The sequence below is a fragment of the Pleurodeles waltl genome, chromosome 2_2 (assembly GCF_031143425.1).
Source record: "Pleurodeles waltl isolate 20211129_DDA chromosome 2_2, aPleWal1.hap1.20221129, whole genome shotgun sequence".
Taxonomy (NCBI): Eukaryota; Metazoa; Chordata; class Amphibia; order Caudata; family Salamandridae; genus Pleurodeles; species Pleurodeles waltl.
This window is the reverse complement of record NC_090439.1, coordinates 1,139,756,364-1,139,780,292: the sequence shown is the minus strand read 5'-3', so window position 1 is coordinate 1,139,780,292 and position 23,929 is coordinate 1,139,756,364. Positions and strand designations below refer to the sequence as shown.

General features: G+C 44.0%; 1 protein-coding gene across 2 annotated transcripts in view; it reads right to left on the bottom strand.

The window, feature by feature from the left end:
• Positions 1–2,138: 2,138 nt before the first annotated feature.
• Positions 2,139–23,929, bottom strand: part of LOC138282966 (testis-specific serine/threonine-protein kinase 1-like) — a 230,417-nt gene continuing 208,626 nt past the window's right edge. Inside the window, exons 7-8 of one of the 2 annotated variants that reach the window (XM_069221044.1) lie at positions 17,140–17,319; positions 2,139–3,393 (exon numbers count right to left, since the gene is read on the bottom strand). In XM_069221044.1, coding sequence (XP_069077145.1) covers positions 2,909–3,393; positions 17,140–17,319 — 665 coding nt within the window. In that variant the 3' untranslated portion in view covers positions 2,139–2,908. The remainder of the gene's footprint in view (positions 3,394–17,139; positions 17,320–23,929) is intronic. The other variant, XM_069221042.1, reaches the window with a different exon arrangement.

The following is a 23,929-nucleotide window of genomic DNA, read 5'->3' as shown; positions in this document are numbered from 1 at the left end:
CTCTTTTGCCACAAATATGCTAAAATTATTTTTAAACAAATAAGGTGACACACGCTACTCCTTTTCAGATCAAGACATGCCACGAGCCGTCTATAATTGTTTGCACATAAAACCTAAACATTTGACATTAAATCATATCTTTTCTCAAAGCAAGTCCTGTTCACCTATGACAGACTGCAGTGGAATCTTGATTGAGGTTTAAGATTTTGCCTCCAGTGCCTCAGCTTTAGGGAACTCCCAGTTGTCTAGAGCTCTGCACTGCCACTCTAAGCGATTGTAATAAAAACACTGCTCATTGATGCCTTTTGAAGACATTGGTGCTGCTGTCCATGCGGCAGAAGATCTATCAGCACTTTGAATAACTGCAACATGGTTTGTGCCAGAGCATCAACCTGCCTCAAGTCTATAATATGCACAGGAAAGGGGCTCTTTACTTTACCAAACCTCAGTCTGCTGTGCATAGTCTACTAGCAGGACCACACACTCACTATTGCTAGAGGCAACTGGTAGACTCTTTTCTGTGCCAGCTTCTCTGCCCTCACAAAAATAATGTTATCTATATACAAGATAACCTTCTTATTTCAGTGTGAGTTGCCTACTTAAGATTATAAAATAGCATCTGGGATGTTACCAAATTATAGCTTGTTGTGTACATGTTTTAAATAGCAAACCCAGGGAAATTAAGCAAATAAGACAAGTTTAAAATGCCACCCCCGCTCTGCCTGTGCTGTCTGTTTTCCACTATTCTCTCTGTTTTCTAGTTGTGCAGGTGCCATGTATTCTGCTACACGCTTTTTACTGTTTTCTAGTTAGGAGGGTGCCATGTACTCTACTGTGCACACTATGTAGGCACATTATAACTTAGTCCAAATGCTTTGAATTTCTGTTTGAAGAACCAGTTTTCTCCTGGCTTCAAGGTTGCCTGACATGCTTGCTTGTTTATTTGTTCATCTGCCCTGCCACCTAATTAAAGGCCTCCATTTACTGCCCCAGTCTCCTGCAGAGCTAACCTTCTGATTGACAGGAAATACTCCATATTCTTCGGGGGCTCCAGTGCCTAAGGTGTTTGTTTACCCTACCTTCTACTTCCTGTCACAGTCTCCTACTGGAGACAGCCTTGTAACTGACTGGAAACAACAAGTAATCTTCACGAAGACTCCAGATTAACAGTTGCATGACAGGCTATAAATACTGCTTTGAAACTCGGTCCCCTGCTTGGCTTTGTTCATTCGTATTGAGAGAGACCTGTGTCTCTGATCAGCCCCGTCCTTGGGTTCCAAGCCCCATCACCTCTGACAAGAATAATATGGACATCTTCGCCTGGAAGCTGGGGGCCAGGAACCCCTCTTGGAACTCCGTTCCTTTAAGACAGCGTTGGACCCTGGCCACCGTACCCACATTGCCTCGACTACACCCACCTCTTTGCCATTTAAATGTCACGCTAGTTGCCCATTACACAGACATCCAGTTAGTGCACTAACGGGTCCTTCCAGCTTTGGTGCCCCCTTTTTCGTCAAGGACACCTTAGCAATTTAAGTTTGAAAAAGAAAGCTTTGGCTAAAGAAGGAGTAGTTATCCGAAGTAACACAACTTTAGAAACAGAGAAAGATTTCAGAATCATCTGAGCAGAGGCTAAACGATACACGATCAGGGTTCAGTGGAGAGGGCAGTTCTCAAGGGCCCTTTACATGGATTTAAATTTCTTACAGTAATTCTTGTTTGGTAAGGACTCACACTTCAGACTGATTGATACATGCATGGTTGTCTAAACTAATTGTGTTCTTGTTGCAGAGTACCTCTTCCGACTGAGGAAGTGTGCCTTTCCACTAAAACTCAGAAGGATTAACACCCACCTGCAGTCCTTTTCACGGTAGCACCAGGTACACCAAAACACTCTCTCTCTCCCTCTCTCTCTCTCCCTCTCCCTCTCTCTCCCCCCTCAGAGTTAGTCGTCTCTTCTAATACCAAGGATTAACCTCAAGGGGAATTGATGGAAAATATCTGTTTCCATAGAAGTCCTGAGAATTCAAGTGAGTTGTCCTTGGTGTGGCACAAAAGAACCCTCCTAAGGCAAAATAAAACTTCCCATTGTTTTCTTCAATCCAATATAAACAACTTGAGGCACGAAAGCAAGTCAATCAAGATTAACAAGTTTTATTCTGTGATCCAAAAGGGTAACATTTTAACTGGTCCAATGGATTATTCGGGAAATATTTCATATACTGCTACAACTACTTGTTCAAATATTAATACGTTTCGGCACTGCAATGTTGCTTCATCAGGGCATGCAAATTGTACAGTCAATGCGGTATATATTAACAACACTTGCTCTTCTGTTCAGTTCTGTGTGAATGCCTTGTACTGTTAATTCAATATGGAGTATGAGAAGTTCGTTCACACATCTTTGACAGCCAGCAACCGAGCAAAAGTACATTTTAATAGGTTTTCAAAAACAGTCCTGAAAATCGGATGTGTTTGTCATCTCATCTAGTAAGGGGATCATGAACTGGTGTAGGGCCTAGGGTCTGCTGACTTTGTGAAACAGACACTCGTGATAAGAGGAAGGGCTGCCACTGGACAACTAGCGTGGCAACTAGGACGACATTGCTTTAGAAGAGCATAAGCTAACACATGGCCAGTCCAGTGGTGGTAATTATATTTGGGACATCTTGGCAGAAATTGTCACACTTTGGCTTTCGCAGTACAAGCAGATAGGTCTCTGAAATATTAGCATAGAAAGGCATGAATGAGGCAACTGCTGGGCTTTAAGGAGAGTACAACAGGCCCCAAAGAAATAACAGGACAGAAACATGAGTTAGTGAGTGGAGAAGGAGGTGGCTTTATTTCTTTCAATGGCTCTTTGTCCTTGTGCGCTTCCGACCAGAGTTTACAATCTAAAGGGTGCTGTCTACGTTTTGGGTCTAGACGCCCAGGGATTCTGTTGTGGGGGGTCACCGCCCTTGCTCCAGGGCAACGCCAGACCCTTGCCGATGGCTGCCATGGGGTAGAGCGAGATTAGTTGCTCACTTTGCTCACTGATCACCATGGGTCCCTTTGTCATTTTTTCTCTGGATATTTTTATGGCAGAGTGTGAGCTGGACAAGTGTGGAGGAGAGCATTGCGTCTGCAGGTTTGGCAGGTTGTGAAAGGGATTTGGCGGTGCGCCTGTGCCTGAACGGTAGAGAAAGATCCTGGGGTTCTTGCTCTGCTTGTCATCTTGTTGGATTGGAGACAGCAGCTGGACAATTGGCCTGGGCGGGACTGATAATTTTGAAGCAATTTCGGTTGTTTTTTTATTGTCAGCCAGGGAAATGGGCGCCAACCATGAGGGGCTGTCAAGAGTCTTTAGAGTATTGTTCTTCGGCAAAAGTGTAATGCTAGGTGGTTTCTTCCCTGCAAGAAAAAGTAAGTTAGCATGAGGTTTAATGCATGGAAAAATTTTACAAACAACCCATGGTACATCCAACTGTGCAGACATAATGAGGAGTCAAAGATCTAAATGTCTCATTTAGAGTTGCTCGATGGCAGAAAAGTGGTACATCCTTCATTAGTAAACTTTCATACCTGCCTAGGTATCTTTATTGCAGACATAATTTCACCAAAGGATTCTACACCAGTGGAAAATCCTTCAGTTGCTAATTTACCACATCCTCCACAAATGAGAACTTTTCTCATCCCACCCAACTCAAAGCCATTCTTTCACTTCATCTGGATTGTATAGCAAAAGCCTTTTGCCATAACTGCTGATATAACAGCAGTCAAGCCCCATTACTAGTATCATAAACCAGTGCTAACTAAACCATGAGCAAGAAAGTTTGACAAATATACTTTGCTTCTTGATTACTGTTTGCCTTTGGTGAGTGCTTCCAAGAGGGGTGAGGGGGGGACATAATCTGAGCAAAGGACTTCCTATCTTACCCCATTAAACTCAGCCCCACCACATTTGTTGGCTGCCCTGAAATAGGTATCTGGCCCCAGCTTGTCCAGTGACAGTGGTGCTGCCATCCTGTAAGCGGGCTGTGATCTTCTACAAGTTGAGAAGGAAATTTAAAGGACAACTGGTGAGATGTGGACAGCTAACAAAATCAACTTTGTTTGAAGGCAGCAGATGGTTGACTCCCCACTTCCTCCCCCATCTTCACATTTATAGCCACAACATGGATGACTGGGCAAGAACCTAGAGAGCTCCTATATAGTAAGAATCCCTCCATAATTGAGAACATTATAGAGAAATTACTCACACCCCAGTTCACCCCCAGGGCGAGAGGGAGGATGAAAGACTGCAGGTTGATTGTTAAAATATGATTCTGCAAGTTCACTTTTTTAAATTGTGGTTGCTTCTACCATTGCTGACTGTGCACAGTATGCTTCCAATGAGGAAGGGTGAGTAACTAAGTGCTTGTCAGAAAGACGTCCGTGGACAAAACCAGTGGAACCCCAGATTTGAAGTACAGGAAGGGGTGCAACAGCATTTGCTCTACTACCTTTTGAGCACAGCCTAACATAATGCTATTAGAGGGATTTGCATAAAACAAACAGAGTTAAACATTTGCAGGGTTAAAGAAAGGGCATGAATATTTAAGGAAGTGAGCGGAGGGTATAGGCCAATTTGTCTTAGGAATCTGCAAAGTTGTGAAGGTTTTTACACTACCACGTGAACATTTTTCTTTTTTTATACTCTCATATCGAGGAAAGATTATAAAAAAAATAATGTGTTCAAAATAGATGGATAACAGGTGATTGGCCCAAACGCATGATAAAATATGAGGTTGTTTATCACTAGTGGTGCAGAAGAGCCTACAGTGGAGGTACTAGGCCCCTTTTGAACAAAGAAGGGCATAATTTATAAAAACAGGTAGTGGGATATTTGGGTGAATAAAAATACAAAGGTATTCCCATTTTGTTGAATTAAGCTCAAAATAGGTTTGAGCAAGGTATGGGAGCCTCTAATAACGAATGATAGTCCACTCATAATGACATGTTCTCCCTGTAAGAGGAATAGGAGACAGACTGAATAGTGGATAAATACGAATGCTGTGGATTAATGGGTGGGAATTCTAGTTGTACAAGTGGCCTTGACGAATAGGTGATGCCTAACTTCTAAAATGGGTTACCTACACAAAAAGATGTGACACTGGGGATATTTAAGCCAGGGGTATTTATTGGCTGTGTATTACAATTATGTTTCTGTTGTTTTTCTTAAACATGTGTTGACTGGATCTGTATTTATTAAATATATGTGTAACATGTTTCCTGAAGAAGGTGGGGGTAGACTCTCAATTCCAACAAAATGCTGCATCAGCAGTCTTATACAGTACTGTTATCATTTTAAAATGGAAACAAGAAACACATAAATGGCTGTGATTCATTTTATGGAAATGGACGTTTTAATATTTGTGTTATCATTTTAGTATTTGTGTCGCGTGATCTATGAAGTGTAATATAAAGACACTGCAATGTTGTATTGTTGATGCCATATTTTTATACATATTAAAGGAACGGGTATTTGTAATGCACAGTGTTTAACATAAGGTTAGATAATAATACTCGTTTATTATTTTGGGGTCCATTATTGTCGAATGAGGAGTATTTTGGTTGCTTGGTAACAACACAGAGTCTTCACCAGGGAATCCATCCTGTGCTTCGGCTATAAATGGAGCCAGTGTTTTGGAAGGACTTCCAAGAACTGATATGGCAGCCATTCTCTAAACAACTAAGCAGACAGGAGGACCATGTCAATGGGATCCTTGCACCAAGCTCTGCATCTTCATCTGGAGCAACCCTCATCTGCTACAGTGGGTCTTTCCTCAGAACTCTAGTCTGAGTTGCGAACATCAGAGAAGTAGTGACAGAGTTTTGTGATATTCTAGACTCCCTCATTATGGCAGCCTCATGATTGGCTCATCCAGATCAGAAAGTAGGGTCAGATGTTGGTTCTAATGAGGGGAGACACCATCCTGCAAGTTCCTGAATTGACTACCTAGCAGCGCTTTCCTGCAGTGATGCTCCTTACTATACAAGTGACCGCTTAGTGACTTTCCAAAGTTATATCTTTACCTACTGGAAGTCAAATGATAACCTGGAATTGGTGTTGGGACAGGAAGCCTATCCCTTGAGCCCTTCCTTCTGCTTGCTACTGCAGCAAATGCTCTTTGGGAAGGAGGGTAGTTATTTGTCAATATCATCCTTATCGTTTTTTTCCCACTGGCTGGGGTTTGCCAACTAGGAAAGCTACACAGAAGTTAGAAGGATTATGGACCAGGTAAAAGCACTGTGGTTTAGGCTTAGCCAAAGGAATGAATGAGAAGAGGGAACTAGACTGCCCGCAAACGAGTGAAAGAGAACTCCACATTTATCTAGTGAGTTGCTGTAACAGGAAGATGCAGTTTAAGAAAGTCTCCGTTTCCGAACAAGAATAAGTTCATATTCAGTCCTGAGCAACTTGCCCCCACTTAGAAAGGAAACATCTGCCAGTGGTGCCTTGAACACCCAGAAAAAGCTATATTGGTCCATTTGATTCTGAAATTAAACCTGCTCAATGTTTTCATGTCCTGATAGAGCTTTGCCTCCACACCCCCTTAGAAAGTGTGAACAAATGTCATTCTTCTCCCCACGTACTCCCCTAGTTATATAGGACCTTCAGCAACATTGAAGAACAGATCCTTCAAACTGCAAACACAGCGATAAATCGGGGTCATAGACACATAGACACAGGAGCCCAGGAGCTCTTGGTAGCTCCTACGATGGGAGCATTTAGATGTTGACCCAAAGAGATGACAGCAGAAAGCTCTATGGACAAAAACAGTGGCCTCCCAGATGAAAAGGTCAAGTCTGACCTGCTGATCATGGCCTGGTAGAAACTGCCTAAACTAACTCCCTGAACTAAGTGTGAGAATTGTTTTCAATTTTATTTTACCAGGCATATTTTTAAGGCATGTACATGGTACCACAAACTGATGCATCTATTTGCATTGCACAGGGATTTGGGGATTTACAACCCCAATGAGGTCTTTGATGATGCCTGGTCACTTACAAAGGCGATATGAGGTTGGAATGGTGCCGCTGGTCATAAAGAATTCTTGGGTCATCAAAAATTAAATTGCAAACTGTAGGAAGCTGGCTCTCTATATAGTGCTCTAAAATGGAGTGCAGTGTACAGAGAGTCCAGTGGATCCCCAAAGGTTTACATAGGCAGAAATAGATAGATAGATATGCTTTGAACCAAAGAACTTCGTTACAAGGTAAGCAGTTTTTAAATTAAAAATACTTTGCTGATTCAAAAATCGACAGTGCTATTTTCAGACTCTTCAATTATAACCTATAGGAGGAAAACAAGGGTGCAGTTTCACAGGAAAGTACAAGACTTACAACTCCAGTCTTCAGGGTTTTAGACCAGCACCGGCAAGGTTCAGGTTAGTACCAAGAGTGCACCCACAGCGGCACGGGGACAGCTGAATGCAGAGGTCAAAAGTCAGGGGTTGGTGTCCAATATTAGTTAATGAAGATGGGGGTAATGAAGACACGCTGCTCGCAGGTAAGTACAAGCGGTGTCAGAGGTCAGTCTTTGATGGTTGAGGCAAGCAACTGGGCGGGGTGCACAAGGCAGCTCCAAACTTACACCATCAGCGGCACGGGGCCGCGTGCAGAGTGCCCACACAGCGTCGGGCGCCCAATGTTATCCAGTCGAGACTGGGGGTATCAGCTGAATTGCTGCGTATAGATAAGTAAAGCCGGGTCAGGAGTCGATCTGCTGAAGTTGAGGTAGGTACAAGGGGGGCACCAAACTTACACTGTATGTGGCACAGGGGCGGCCAGGTGCAGAGTGCCAACACAGCATCAGGTGCCCAATGTTATTCAATGGAGGCAATGACTTTCTGAAACAGGCTGCAGGCTCTGGCCAGGAGGCAGGGAGAGGTCAATACACAGCTGCCCAGGTAAGTTGAGATGCCAGGAGTTGTAGGGACTCAGATGGTTCAGCTCACCAAGGCAAGGGGCTCCGGGTGCAGGGGTGTCTTTAGGCATCAGAATCAGCTTACCAGGCAGATTGCAGTCACAAGGAATCCTGAGATTTAGGCAGCAGGCATTGCTGGGGAGTCCGGCAGGAGTCAGCCCATAGTAAACTCTTGTTCAAAAGGACCTGGGAACCTTCACTGGGCAGGTGGGCCATTTGAATTACGTCCAGGGGCGTTGGGTGCAGTGGTCACTTCTGGTCACTTACAGGAATCTGATTCAGGGGTTCATGGGTGCCCTCTAAATACTGAATTTAGGGGCGTTACAGGGCGTGCCAGGTGGGAGCTAATAGGCTACCCACCTTTAGGGTGATTACACCCTTTCTAAGGCCACTTCCTTTGGTAAGTGACATAGCCCTAACCCTATTGGTCTAATTCCTTCCATGGAAGATGGAGGAGTTTAAAAAGTAGTGTCCACTTCAACTCATCCACCCTAAGGGTAGGACTGGAATGAAGTGGGCACTCATCCTAATTTGCTTAATTTTACCGCCAGTCATGCTGCCAAATGTGGGATCAGGAACTGGGGGTTGACCTTCTTCTCCATTTGGAGAGGCCTGGGTTGCATTTGAAAGGCGGCAAGGCATTTGAAGCTCCCCGTCCTGAAATGTCTATCCTGCATGGGAGAGGAGGTCACACCTGTGCCCAGAGCAGGCCTTTGTTCTGACCCCTCAAAAGCATTGGCTCTCAACTCAGGGGACCAGAACTCTGTCTAAGGTGGCTGTACTGGTTTTGACCAGTCAGTGCCCACTCTAGGAGTTGGTAGGTTTTGAGGGTGCACCTCTAAGCTGACCTCTGAGTGCATGTATTATTAAATCCATCACTGGATTCAGTGAAGGTTTATTAATACGAGACGTTTGATACTAAACATCCCTATGGTCAGTGAAGCCCTCATGTAGCTGGGGAACTCGTAATGACCAGTGTCCAGCACAAGTACTTAAAGTGGCTTCACTATTCACTTACTATGTCTGAGAATTGGCAAAGACATAGAGGCATATCTGCTCATTCAGGTATGCCCTCACATGTAATATACTGCACCCTGCCTTTAGGGCTGGGAGGCCTGCCAGAGGGGCGACTTAAATATATTGCATGAAGTGTAAGGGGACAGGGCAGAAATGCTGTGTGCCATTTCGGGTTTTCATTTTAGGTCTACACCAAGACATGCAGCCTGTGAAAGCAGCACTGGGTGCACGTAGTGAGGGGGGTCTCTGGAGGTGGCACAATTTGCACTGCAGCCCTCAGGAACCTTCCTTTAGTACACCATACCCTAGGTACCATTTACTAAGGATTTATAGCCATAGCTAAAGATCTGCAATTGGGAAAAATGACTGTGTAGTTTTAGGGAAAGAGGTCTGGCACTGGGGATCTGTTTAGCACGGACCCAGTGCACTTTCAGTCGAAATTGCACCAGAAACCAAGCAAAAAGTGGCAGGGGTGACCTTGTCAAAAGAGGCAATTTCCTACACAAGTTGTCAATAACCTATGCAAAATAGGGTGGAATAATTAAGGGTAAAGGGGTCTCCATTAGAGACACGTTGCCCAAACATGGAGTGTCTAGCTCTTCTCTGAACAGCTGAATGGAGATCAATTCAAGGTTCAAGAGAGAATTTGTTCTAGAGTCTGGTTAGTAGCTTGAGAAGGCTTCCCTGTTGTTCCATTGCTATATTTTCTGGTTCTCAGGTCTGGCTTTAAATTGATCTGTGGTGTACCAGGAAAGAGGTTCTATAATAGGTAGTTGTGTTTACTAGTGTTTACGACCTTGAAGATGATGCACAATCTTGAAATGTATGATTGTCTGGGACAGTGTGCTCACAGTCTTAATGAACAAGCAACATACCTTTGGTGAATCCTTATCTGGTAGAGACTCTATCGAGCCACAGATTGTTTACCTTAGAATCTTCCCCAGGCATCAGACTGGCTCTGGAAAATCTGGAGCAGGACCTTTGTACACCGGTAACTGGGGTTGATTGGCTCTACATCAGTGACGTTGGTCTCATCCACTGTAGATGTGACATGCACAGTGCCTGTTTAGGCACAACCCCAACAAACTGAGATCGGTTTCATATTTGTGAGTTTGTGTGCAAGAAGCACAGAGCTTACAGGAACCCCATCGCTGAAACCGGGAGGCTGGGGTGGTCAGTAACCACTGCACATCTTTTGCAGTTCCCTCCGATATTTTTGTACCAGGTCAGAGAGGTTCCCCCTGATGCTGCGCCCACTGGGCCATCAGGTCTGACTGCACAGCCTGGATATGCTAGCATGCATGCTTTACCAACAGGAGGCCCTGAGGCCCAGCAGCCTCAGAGTCAATTTCACTGAAATCCAGGACAGAGGTTTAAACATTAGAATCATAGCTTAAATATATGCCAGTCGAAGGCTAGGCGCAGAATTGCACTATGTCTAGAATGGCTCTGATGAAAGGAAGCATCTGAGAGGGAGTCAGGTATGACTAAAGCACATTTATAGTGAACCTCAGCAAATGCAGGAGGTCTGCTGTAGTCTAGAGATGGGTGACAGTTGCCTGAGGAGACCCTGCCTTCAACAGCCAATTGTTGAGGTAGGCAAAGACTGGAACCTGTGACCTCTGCAGATGAGCTGCAACCACCGCCATCACTTTTGTGAACACCCGAGGGGACTTGGTACACCAAAGAGGAGCACAGCTGAAAGTGCTCCTGGTCAACCGTGAGCCACAAGTGATGTCTCTGGTCTGGCAGGATGGGAAAATGGAAATATGTGTCCTGCAAGTCCAACGTTACCATCCGGGGTCCAGGGCAGAAGGACCTGACCCAAAGTGAGCATTCTGAATTCTCTTTTCAGGAAGTAGTTGAGAAGGCGTTGGTCTAGTATAGGGCAGAGGCCTCCGTCCTTCTTCAGCACCAGAAAGGAGCGGGAATAGCAACCATGACCTACTTCTGATGTTGGTACCCTTTCAATGGCTTCTTTGGCCAAAAGTGCCCATACTTCCTAACACAGAAGGGGAAGGTGGTCCTCTGTCAGCCGGTCTGTGGATGGTTTCATAGATGGTGGGGTTTCTGTAAATGGAAGGGCATAACCCCACTCAACAATTTGGTCCACCCATTTGTCAGAAATTATAGACTGCAAGAGGAGTAGGTTGATCCTGTAGCCGGCCAGTTGCCTGTGATGTTGCCAGGACATATTTAAAGTGTTTTGCGGCTTCATCTGCGGGATAGGTGGCAGACTGTGCAGGACTCTCGCATTGGGTCCCATGAGGTTTGTGGGAGCCGCGTCCATGGCCAAAAAAAGAAAACTGGGGAGTCTGCTGGCTGCGGTGGAATGGACGCAACTGGTAACCCCTACTGTATCCATGAAAGAAGTGGAAGCCAGAATGGGGCTAGCTTGGGGCCAGGGAGAGGCTTAACGACTGGGCGGTAGCCCTGCTGTCCCTGAAGTGCTCAAGTGCTGAATCTGCCTTATCACCAACAAGGCCAGTGCCTTTGAAGGAAATACCCAGAAGGCATGCCTGGACATCCTTCGAGAAGCCAGTTAACCTCGAACAGGCATGGTGACAAAGTGCCACAGTTGAAGAAATTGCTTTACCTACCTAGTCTGTTACATCCAGTCTGCAGAGTATTGTGAACTTTGCTGCATCCCTGCCATCGGCAATAGCTTGTTTCAGTATGGCTCAGGCCCTCCTTCGAGGCCATGGGCAGCACTTGCAGAACAGAGTCCCAGACTATGCATGTATACTACTCCAATATTCATGCAGTGTGACGGACTGCATGCACGGCTGGCGGAAGAGAACATTCTCTTGCCAAAGGTTGTCAGGCTCTTTGATTCACTATCCTGCGGTGTGGTAGGGATTGTGCAAGGGTTGACTTTGAACGTGTAGGCCTGGACAACCAGGCGCTCCAGGGTGCAGTGCTGAGTGAGGAAGGATGGATCCCAGGAGCAGTGCAATGGTGGCGGGTAATCGACCTGTGCACAGGAGCATTTGTGTAGGGCCTGGTCTAGGCCCCAAGCAGGACATCAGTGAGGGCTTCTTTAATGGAAAGAAAAGGTTTTGTGGGAGCTTCGCTGGGTTGAGGCTCCTCTGTCAAGACGTTGGTCTTCACAGCCACAGAGGGCGGCATAAGACCCAAAACCTCAGCCTCCATCCTCACCACTATGGCAAATGAAGCCCCTTCCTCCATAGCCACACTAGGAGGAGAGACTAGGCCAGTGTATGGGGAGGTGCAGACCACTGGTATCACCTAGTTCCTCTTGCCAACTATTGTTGACTAAGGGCTCGTCCTGGGGGTCCATGATAATTGTAAGGATCTTTAATTCTACCCCAACTGTATTCTCCACAGTGCCTGTCAATCATGACCCAGAGGATCTTGATCCCGTCGGCACTGGAGTGGACACTGAACCAGCTCTGCATCGGAGACGGTTATGACAATAGCATGGGTGCTGCCAATGGGCTTCAGTAGCACTGGGAATGGCACCATTGGAATGGATGACAGTGAAGGGCGTGGCTCGAGATTGGAATTGATCTACATCCAGTAATAGATTGAAGGGCCCAACTGGCACCAAGGGCATACCCGCTGGTGGGAAGCAAGTCGGGGCACCTGCTGAACCCATGGGACCCAAAGACGCTGCAGAGCGGTCAGCCCACACAAATATGAGGGGCATGGTCTCATAGAATACTTTAAACTGAATAGGGGTCGCTCTGGCTCTGAGAAATTCTAGGAGGCATGAAGTGGACCCAGACTTAGGCTCCACAGTTGATATGTGGGAGCAGAGCCTACATTTGTGACATTGTTCCTGCGCCTCTTCCGCTGACTTGGAACGGCATGGTAAAGTTCAACAAGCTAAGACTTCTTGGATTTCTTTTTCCAGTGAGACTTGCTGGATGAATATTTTGAACGTGATGGCAACCGACAGGAACAACTCAGAGAGAGGGCCCGGGATCTTCTTATCGACCGGGACCTTGAGTGCTGCAGAGGCCTATGGCAGTGGTACCCAAACTGTGTGCAGCGGCACCCCAGTAAGCCGTTAAAACTAGCCAAGAGAGCCGCCCACATCTCTGTAACGTGGTAAAGGTAGTTAAGACTCAGGCCCATATTTATACTTTTTGACGCAAACCAGCGCTGGTTTGCGTAAAAAAATGTACCACCGGCCAATGCCATTCCTACGCGCCAGGCGGGCGCCTTATTTAAGGATTGACGTTAGCCGGCCCTGCGGGCTGATCGGAGTAAAAAAAAAAAATTACTCAAACCAGGCAGCGCCGGCGTAGGGAAAAATGGGGGGTGTGCGTCAAAAAATGGGGCGTCAGGTTTGAGTAAAAAATCATGGCTCAATCCGGACTAGCGCCATTTTTTGATGCACAACCCTAATTGAAATGACTCCTGTCTTAGCAAAGACAGGAGTCATGCCCCCCTGCCCAATGGCCATGCCCAGGGGACTTTCTGGGCATGGCCATTGGGCACAGTGGCATGTAGGGGTGCCCAAATTAGGCCCCTCTATGCCAATTTAAGAAAATAAAAAAATTATACTTACCTCAACTTACCTGTACTTACCTGGGATGGGTCCCCCCATCCATGGGTGTCCTCCAGGGGTGGGCGAGGGTGGCAGGGGGCGTCCCTGGGGGCAGGGAAGGGCACCTCTGGACTGCTTGAATGGTCAGAGACCATGGAAGTGAGCCCACAGGTTCCTTAACGCCTGCCCTCACCCAGGTGTTAAAAAACGGTGCACATCAGGCTGTGCAACATTTTTAAAGGCCGACCTTCTCCTGTGCGTCAAAATGATGCAGGAGAATAAATAAGGCGCACAGGCCTTAAAGTCATTTTTTGGACGGGAACGCCTACCTTGCATGCCATTAACGTAAGGCAGTTTCCAGCATCCAAAAAATGATGCACACAGAGGATTTTTGATGTCCACGTCATAGTATAAATATGGGGCAAGGTTTGCGCTGAATGTGCGTCAAAATGTTTGACGCACATTCAGCGCAAACAGAGTATAAATATGCCCCTTAATGTGTAAAGTTTCTTAATCAGTCTTTTGCGGTCGAGTAATCCATTAGGAATGTCATGTGGGGGAGTTACAGAAGCCCAACCTGTTGGCGTCTGGACTCTAAAGTATGTTTTCAATATTGTAATTACAGCAGCAGCTCACTAATATTATTTCAAATAATCTCTGCAACCCCCTCACATAATATGCGAGGTCCTGTTTCAATCTAAAATAAACTTTTTATGAATGTTGCATGGTGTTGACGAAACATAAACACAACATTGTTTTGCAAAATGTTAAAAACACAAACAGAAAATTTCTCTGGAAAATGTCTGTAACAGACTCTCACACATTACCCGTATTACAAATAAAGGAAAACAGTATTTAAAACCATCCATGGTTAACAATCATTCAAAGTCATCAGGCCTGGTCTGTCTACAAAACAGAGTCAGCTCTATCAGGAGGCCCCCTAAAAGGCTGGGGTCCTTGGCCAGATCCCAGTTTGCCGATGCCTTAATGATTATAATACCTTTGTTTGCTTCATCCTAATTATTTTCAGGGAGAAAAATGGAAGTACTCCTGAGGCCGGGCTTACATCGCCCCAATCGAAAAAAAAAGTGACATAATGGGGAGGCGCAGGCAATGGCCAATAGGTAAAGGGAGCTGCGGGTCGAAAAAGTTTGGGAATCACTGTCCTATGGTGTCGGGCTTTAAGTCACACCACCGGACCACCCTGGGTTCAGGTTTTGGAGTCAAGGTCTGGCTCCAAGCACCACAAAGAAACCGAGCTGGGGGGTGTTCTAGAGAGGGGTCTGTCACAGACATCTGCCTGTGACAGAAGCCTCAGGGTATAAACAATAGTTTTTTTTGGAGCCGCCCCTAACTAACACTGAGTCAAAAAATGAATTTCAACAAAAAGTTGAAAAAGGTAGTCCAAAAAGGACTGAGAAAGCCCTTTCCGCATCTGCGTTGATGACATGGAGAGAAAAGAACTGATGTCAGCACGCTAGGGTGGGGCCTCTATAGACACCGTATATATCACATTTGGCGCAAACAATGCTGCCAAAGTAGAGCTGTTCGAAGCAACATACTGGCTCACAAGAGGTACTGCTTAGGATTTTCTAGATCCAGTCTGATGCCTGGGGAATATTCTATGGCAAGGAATCTGCGGCTGGAAGTCTCTGTCAGATGGATATTTTAGAAACCATTTAGGTGCCCCATGATTCTGTGCAGTGGTGTTGAGGAGCTTCTTAGGTCTGTAGCTAAAAGCCAATTTAGATTTGTGGGTGGGCTGAACCACAATAGACAATTAACGAATTACTTTTTTTTTTTAGTGGGGTCAAATTCAGGTATACTACGGAGGTGTTAACGGTATGTGCTAGTACTTTTTATTTTGCTGGTCAAGGACACCTTGAGATTGCAATTTGCTGCCATATTGTAGAATGGTTACGTATTAACTAGCAAGCAAGGTCCACTGTGTTCAATAGAGAAGGTAAAGATCATTGGTATTACTTATGAACCGGCATCACATCACAGAGAAAGCCAGCTGTGGATGTCACCATCTAAACAGCCATTCCAGCACTTCCTTGGGGATATCTATTTAAGATGAGAGCTTGGGGAGGAGTGCCCGAAGATCAACAGTGGTGGAAGGTGGTGACATGTTGAAGACACAGGAGGATCTCTTGTCTGTCATTCTGTGGACGTCAGTGACCACCTGGATTGTGCTTGTTACAAATTTTACAAGATCCAGCTGGAGCCTCTTAATATGGTATTACAGCTTGGTGGCCATACCTGCTAACAAGATTTGTCCTTCATGTGAAGGTTGGAACGAATCACTTTGTTTCAGAAATGATGAGGTTTATGTTTTTAGAAGCTGGTATATCTGGATAAAGGTTAATGGTAGGTGACAGGAGTTGAAGTCACTGATTAAGCCAGTGGTCGTATCTATGAAGGGTAATTTGATCAGGTAGGAGGGAATGTCATCTTCATAGGAGGAAGCTGCCAAATGAGACAAAGGGCAGAGACTCAAAGGAGTAGCAGATCATGATACTGTGAGTGGTATGTATAGGCTTTTGGCTGATGAGGTTGATTTTATCGATAAAGCAGACTGATATCTGAAGAGATGTCTTCTCTCGTGTTGACCTGGGCTATTGTGTGTAGGTTGAAGATTTTACTTTACTATGCATTTGCTACATGTGCGTTTGTGAGTTTTGGTTTTTGCAACCTCTGCAGAGAGATGTGGTTTGGGTGTTCTATGAATCTTAATTTCTGATTTGCTGTCATTTGGGTCTCGCTTATACCATGAGGTGCATGCTTTAGGGCTGAGGTTTTTAGTGCAAAAGGTGTATAAAGGACTATGGCAGTGGAAATGTCACGTTGAATGGCCTATCAGGGTTTGATTGTTTACGGTGTTAGTGGCCTATACATACAATGAGTATCTATAGACGTGTCCAGTGCAAGTTGTTGAATGGTTTGGTTGTACTGATGTAAATTAATCTCTCTGTAGAGCGTAGTTGAATACCGTAACTGCATGGTTGGTTCAATCCATAGATCAGGGATCTAAACAGTAAAAGGAAGGCATAACAGAAATTATATGGCTCAGCTTGTTGCCTTTGAATTTGCCTTTGAATTTTTTGTGTGGTTATGTGGGATCTGATATCTAGCACACAGCATGAGGGAGCTTTAAATATGTCTTTGATTCTAACATTGGCCAGTAGAAATATTGATATTCGTTTTTTTATTTTATTTCTAAATGGATTATTCGCTTGTTAAGGAAGCCATTTTCTTTACATAAAACTGCAAATGAACATTGACGTTATTGGGTATTATCTATTGTGTTACCTATTATTTGACTCTCTAATGCCTCTACGTCAAGATAAGACCTGGTTTCTGCCATTGCTATCTTGAGTGAGTCAAGTGACAAGAAATGTCCTTATAGCATATAAACATTCTATGGATAGCCTAGATCATTTTTGCTGTCCCCTGGAATGATTTATAAAAGGTGGGATGTGATGCTTAGATTTTTGCTGCAGGCTGCAATTTAACTGAATATGTTTCCCTTAAAGTCCACAGACTGGGCAAACTCCCCCATTCTTGTATTATTAACATTACTTCCTACTATGGTGTATTTTTCATTTGTTTGTTCGTTTGGAACTATCACCAGATGACAATAAATGAAGTAAACCTTCTTTCAGCTGCTTCTCCTGGTTGGTGGACTGGTTGGTAAGGACTCCCACAGACAGCAGAATCTTTTGGCAGCTGGAAGGCACAGTGGGAATCATCCAGCAGTGTGCTGCCACTTGCTGTAGCCCAGGTCGAGCACTGGGTTTCCACTGGAGAAGACTGTGAACCAGATCCTTGCACTCTGCAGAGGAGGCAGATAGAGAAAGATGAGTGGAGCTTAGAAATGAGCAAGAACTGCTTATAAAAAATTAAGTCTACTTGTCAATCCATGTCCGGTCACCAATTAAACCATCACAGTGAGGACATTATACATGCAAATGCAAAGGCCTATGAACTCCTAACTCATCAACAGAGAACCACCACAACCCAGAACTGCCACAGGGAATAAACATTTACTGTCCATGACATACCACCAACCATCCCACCATCCAAGAACAGACACAGGAAGGAAACGTTATGGACCAACTTTCACCCTAATCACAGCAAACATGTTACTCATGATCTTTCTCAGCTCAAAGGCTTCTGAACAGTCTTTAACTACTACAAGTAGCAGGGAACATAGTTCAACTCGCAGCTACACCCACAAGCAATCCATTAACCAAGATGTGCAGGGGCAGTAAATGTCACTGCCATCCTAATAGTCACGTCATAACAACAAACTCACCCAGCAAGAACTATCATGGGGAGAATGTGAACATGCAGCCCCATCTGCCAACAAACCAACAACTAAGAAGTATCATTCATAGCACAGACTACCAACCAACTCACCAACCCAAATTTTCCACTGGTAATAGGAAATACTGACCAGTTCATTAAGCCAGCTAGCCAGAACTAATGCACCAACACAAATCTGGCTGAGGTAGAAAGAATTATAAACCAAATCCAGGCTTTATCAACAACTAACCCAACAACGACCAGACAACCTTCAAAAGCTAAGAGTAAGAAAAAAAGATAGAAGGGAGAAATACTGTTCTTCCAGTCTTTTTTTCTAGCCCCATGAAGTAGAGGAATGTTATTACACTGTGGCAGGGTTTCCATGTGTGAAACATAGGCAGACCTAATTGCTGATTTTGCACTCCTAGAACGTATTTACAGACCCATGTAGTGCCACAGGTTTCTGCCTTTTAGAATAAGCTTTCAATATACAGATTAAGAGTAAGGCATACTTCTAGTTATTTATCACATGCACATTTTACGTTAAACTGGATTGAATTATGTTTTAGGAAGTTACAAATTATGTTGTAGGAAGTTATGATTTATGTTTTAGGAAGACGTTTTTGCCACTTAGTCACATCTCACAATTATCAGTCAAAGGCAATATAAAATAAATGCTAATTATAAAGAAAGTGTGAAAAAAATAATACTAATATAAAACTAATATAGGAAGAGGTGCATGTTGAAAGAAGCAGTGGATCACAACAGGACATTGTCCCAGGATCAACACAGCCACCAAGACCCATCAATACTGGTCCCAGGTACACTGCTCTGTCCATGTATCAGCAATTATGGCTCAAGCCCTAGGACCTGAAGAGACGCAGGAAAACAACAACCTCTCCTTCACTGGGAAGAAACTGTTAAATTTCCCAATGGATGAGGCCATTCAGTAGTAAAAGACAGGAGCCATGATGGTCATATCGCAAAGTACCACCCATGCAGTAATGGCCAGACCTCCACATTTCCAGCTGGCTCTATTCTTCCATTTTTTCAAGGCTCAGGAGTCTTTCACCCCAAGATCCTGGTGGGAACATAATTATCTTTGCTGAGGGGGGTACAGTCAAAAAGGAAGAACATCAGTCTGATCAATAGCCCTGCTCCCACAACCTGAAATGAGGCCTCGATTTCCCAATCTCTTTCTCATTGATCAGCAACAATTCTCAATATAGACTCTGCTGGAGGGAAGGATTTCCTTTCACTGCAGCTGCAGTGAGTGGGTTTTCTGAGTTGTGAAGAATTGATATACCCTACAGCCTCCATTGCAAGTCCCACCTATGCCATCTCTGCCACAGTCAGCAGTTTGAGAACTTCTGCAGGAGAAATCGAGGACAGAATAATACATCTACTATGTCATTGTAAGGGAAAAAGAAGCAGATCTGCCTCATTTTTGATCTGGGTGATCTACACAAGTACCACTAAAGAGTTTCAAAATACTGACATCCTGTGCCATCAGGAATGCCTTCTTTTTATAGTGGGAAATCAGTCCCAACGGTAACTATTGTCAGTGCCATACCTTGGGACATCACCACAATCTTAGCCCCAATGGTGACCTTTTTGCAATAGCAGAATGTCTATTGCTATCTGTAACCAAGACCATTGTCTCATCAGGACAGCATCAGAGGAGGAGGCAGAGTCCAGTGCCACAATTTCATCTTAGCTCCATCCACAGGGATTCACTCCATTGGGTCAATCTGGGACTCCAGCCTGGCAAAGGCCTTCCTTCCGCTAGAAGAGGTTATTTCCTGTCAACCAGATACTAGAACACGTAATAATCAACAAAACCTTGACAGCCTCAAAACAGCTTCTAGGACTACATTCTCTTAAGGGATGATATCCATGCCCTAGTACTACAATGTGCTTTCTGCAGCTCCCTCTTATGGGATACTGCAGCCAGCTGCTGGACAATCATTCAGAGCTGATCCAATCCATCTGTCCATGATTATGACATTGCAGTGGTCAGCTCATGCTCTCAACGCAATGGTGGAATGCCCATTATGCCTTCCCTATTTGCAGTTCACAATCACCACTTACTGATAATTGAGAAAACCATTGTAGGGAACTCTCCATAAGGCCCTTTGGGGTCAAGACACATACATACCTGCATATGAAAGTGTTGAAAATAAGAAATATTTTGTTAACATGGAAGGCTTTTCCACCAGTGTTAAGATCCAGGGTTCTGATACTTCATGTAAATAATGCCACTTGCAAGAGGATGGAAGAGGCACCTGAACATAATTTTTCTAGTTCTTTTGATGGGATTGGTTGCTGTACAGGGGAATGTTTTGCTAGTGTAACACATTGCTGGCCTCAGTCACTTCAGGGCTGACAGCTTTAGCATTTGTCTTTGCTCATCAATGGAGATGTAGCAACAAATGTGTATGTATGTGTCTTTTGGTAAGACATAGACAGAGGTTGCCTATGTGATTGAGAATTGTTGTGGCAATGCAAGGTACACCTGGAGTTATCCTGTCTTCATTTGTGCTCACATCTCAACAATCTTTGAGAGACACAGAGAGAAGGAAATAAAGAAAAAGAGTGGGAACTGAGGGAGGACATTCTCACAAGGCCTACATGCTGCTTTCCTAGCACTCTTTCCTGCATTCTATCCTAGTGCCCACATGAGGAAGAAAGGTACTCTGACAAGGGCAATGTGAGCTCTTGGGATGACTCCAAGTTATGAAGACCCTTAAGAAAATCAATTAGCAGCAAGAGTACTTTGTCATTAATAACAGCTGCAGAGTGGCCTAATTAGGTCTGGTTCTCACACTTCATCTTCTGCGGAGATACCACATCCATCTTCCAAGAGGACAGAAATCCTGTCCACAGAGGAGGGGAGAATGCTACACCCATCTCATTTGAAAACTTGAAGGCCCTAACAACTGCACGGAAAAATCCTCCATAAGATCCAGTATAAGAGTAACAGATTCTGCACTGTGCCATAACAAAGTCCAACAATCCACTTGTGTGGTCAGTGGATGATTTGTTATTTTTCTGGTGTCACCTGGCAAAGTGCGGTGTGCATGTGGATTCTTGCAAGACATACCTTTGAGATAAGAGAGTCTTCCAGAGCAGGGCAGGAGGGGCTGGAGCTTTGCGTTGGAAAAAGATGGCCGCTTCCTAGATACCTCGGGTTGAAGAACCTCCTGTTTAACGAGATATCACTCAAACTCCACACCTGACTTCCCTAAACTAATTTTAAATGGGACACCTTTACAAGACTCTGGCACTATTTTGATCTGTTTTTGAGGACTTTTGGGGGCTAAGATTCACCTTATTCTTGAGGCTCACGTCGCAGAGTCGGCACACCTATGACCACCAATCTACCCTCATTGGGCAACTTTACTCACTGAAATTCCATTTCTGGATAGCTGTCATTAAGGGAGCACTGATGCTGCTGATTATTTTCATGTAAACAAGCTGCCCCTGCAGCTACCTGTTTCAGGCCGGACATATAAAGACGACTACCCACAGGTCTTTGAACGGAGCCGGTGAGTGAAAGCACGTGAGGGCATTACAATGACTTTTGTTTTATCAAGAACAATGTAACTGTGACTACCTCTGACTGAGATTGCATTACCAGCTTACTGCTTGGACAGTGCAATGGGGCTAGTGCTGTTGGATTCAAGTGTTGCTGATAAGCTGCCCTGGTAATATCTCAAAATTACACTCCTCCTTGAAAGGAACTAGCATCGATTAGAGAGTTCTAAAGAATAAACACAGGTTTTGAGAGTTTCCTTACTTTTAAACTGTTCATATATTATTAATGCAAAACCGCACGCTGTCAACTTTTTTTTCCTGATGAGAGTTTGATAACGTTGGCCATCTTGGAATGGGAAATCTCCTGGGGCACTCAACCAACACATTCTCTATGTATATACCTCTACTAGTTGGAACTGGCACACAAGTACAAAATAATGTAATTTACACATGTGGAATCCTCCTCAGTGAAAAATATGACTTTCACCTGATATTTGGACTATGATATCCATGTACATCCATACATGTCTTGAGTAAAACCCTCTAAACAACTGCTTTTTTCAGAAGCAGCAATCTCCTCTATGGAAAAAGATAAAAAACAAGTCAAATCCACAGGGCAAGACGTGGTGACCACCACATTAGACGTGTTGATGCTCTAACTTAAAAGTATGAAGACCTCTATTGCAACAGTGGAATCAACATCAACAGAAGCCAAAAGAGAATTACATCCATGCACGCTGAAATCTCTACATTTCAGCAACAACTTGCATCTACAGTCAACAGACTTAATGACCTGGAAACAAAGATGCAAAAGACTGGGGATAAGATATTTGGAATCTCCAACAGAAAGTGACCGAACTTAAGGATAGAGGGAAATGTAAAAACTCCCACTTATATAGATTAATTAAATCAAATGAAGATGAGGATTTATTATTCTTTCGACCAACCTTTTTGTCACAATTGCTTAGCGTAAACGTCTCCAAATCAGTAGAATTCCAATGCGCTCACAGACTCTGGTCTTGACAACTCTCTAATGTGAATGCCGCTAACTCCAACATTATGGGTTTTCCAAGCCTTCAACATCCGTGATTAATATTATACACAGCACAACAACATGGGCCATATCATTATAAAGGGGGAAGGCAATGCTCTCTTTTGAAGCCATCTTTTCATATGATACTCATCTACTTCATAACACAATCCTGGCATTATGACATTTTCTTAAACAAAAAGAACTTTTAGACCCAGCAGTGATGTTAGTGGCTTATGATGGCAAAGCACAAGAATTCCATGACCCTCAAGAGCTCCAGGCATTTTTAGACCCATTCTAAAACCCACAAATAGATATAATAGCCTCACCTGTAGAAAAGTCTTCTTTCATGGCTCCATCAACAAGAGTACACGCTAAAGACACAACACTAAAGCCAGTTGGAAGGAATGTTCCCTTACAGTCCAAACCTCAGCTAGACAGAAACTAGTCAAGATGGCATTTTAAAGTCTAATTGCACAAGTACCACTCAGCAAACTGTATATAAAGATACCTTGTTGAAATTAGATTTGTCTCAAACCATATTCTATTATCTCTAACATAATTTTATCAACTTATCCCTCCTTTGCCATTTTCCAATGGGAGCAATATCCAGCTACAGTTGAAATTTGCTCTCCCTTATAAAGACTCCACTGAGTCTGTAGTGGCGCTCAGTACTCTATTAATCTATAATGACAGCGATTATTAGCCATAACCATCTACCTTAGAGTATGACCATAGCTTCTTTGTGAAGATATCATACCTTTACCAACAGGTTTCTCCACAAATTCTCCTTTAGTGATCTGCTTTTTATACACTTTCCTCATATGCCCAACACTAAACCCATATCAATATGGGCTTTGAATGTTAATGATCTCAATAGCTACGAAAGAAGTCCTTACGTACTTGGGTGCTGAACAACCACATCTGGTACCAACACAATTTTGCATACCTTGACTTCTAAACAACACAAACTTAATACACTACTATCTACTCAAGAAGTGCAAGTCCTTCATCGCCTTAAAAGTCATCACTATGAACAAGGAGAAAATGCAGATAGACTTTCACCTTTCTGTTAAAACAAATAATTGCTAAAACATCAATATCACATATCTATGGACAAGATGGTACCTTACTTACTAATCCTGTGGCTGCAACTGAAGCCTTCCCCTCTTTCTACAGATAGTTATACACTTCAGAGGCACCTGACACATAGTTGGTAGAATTACAATTTTTCTGGGGTTTGTCAATCCCCACACTACTGACTGAATACAGAACAAGCTAGACAAAGAAATACCAGACAAAGAAGTGACTGCAACTATTAAATTGCTCCCCTTGGAAAAGAAACAGGAGAAAATGGTTTTCTAGCAGAATTTGACAAGATCATGGAACCTGAGATAACTCCCTTACTGGGGAAACTAATTAGAGGAACAATACCACCAGCATTTAAACAAAGCATATAGTGCATTGATTCCCAAACCAGGCGATGACACATTATATTTTGAAAGCTGTAGGCCCATCTTGCTAATTGACAGTGGCATGAAAATTCTGGCCACAATTCTAGGAATGAGAC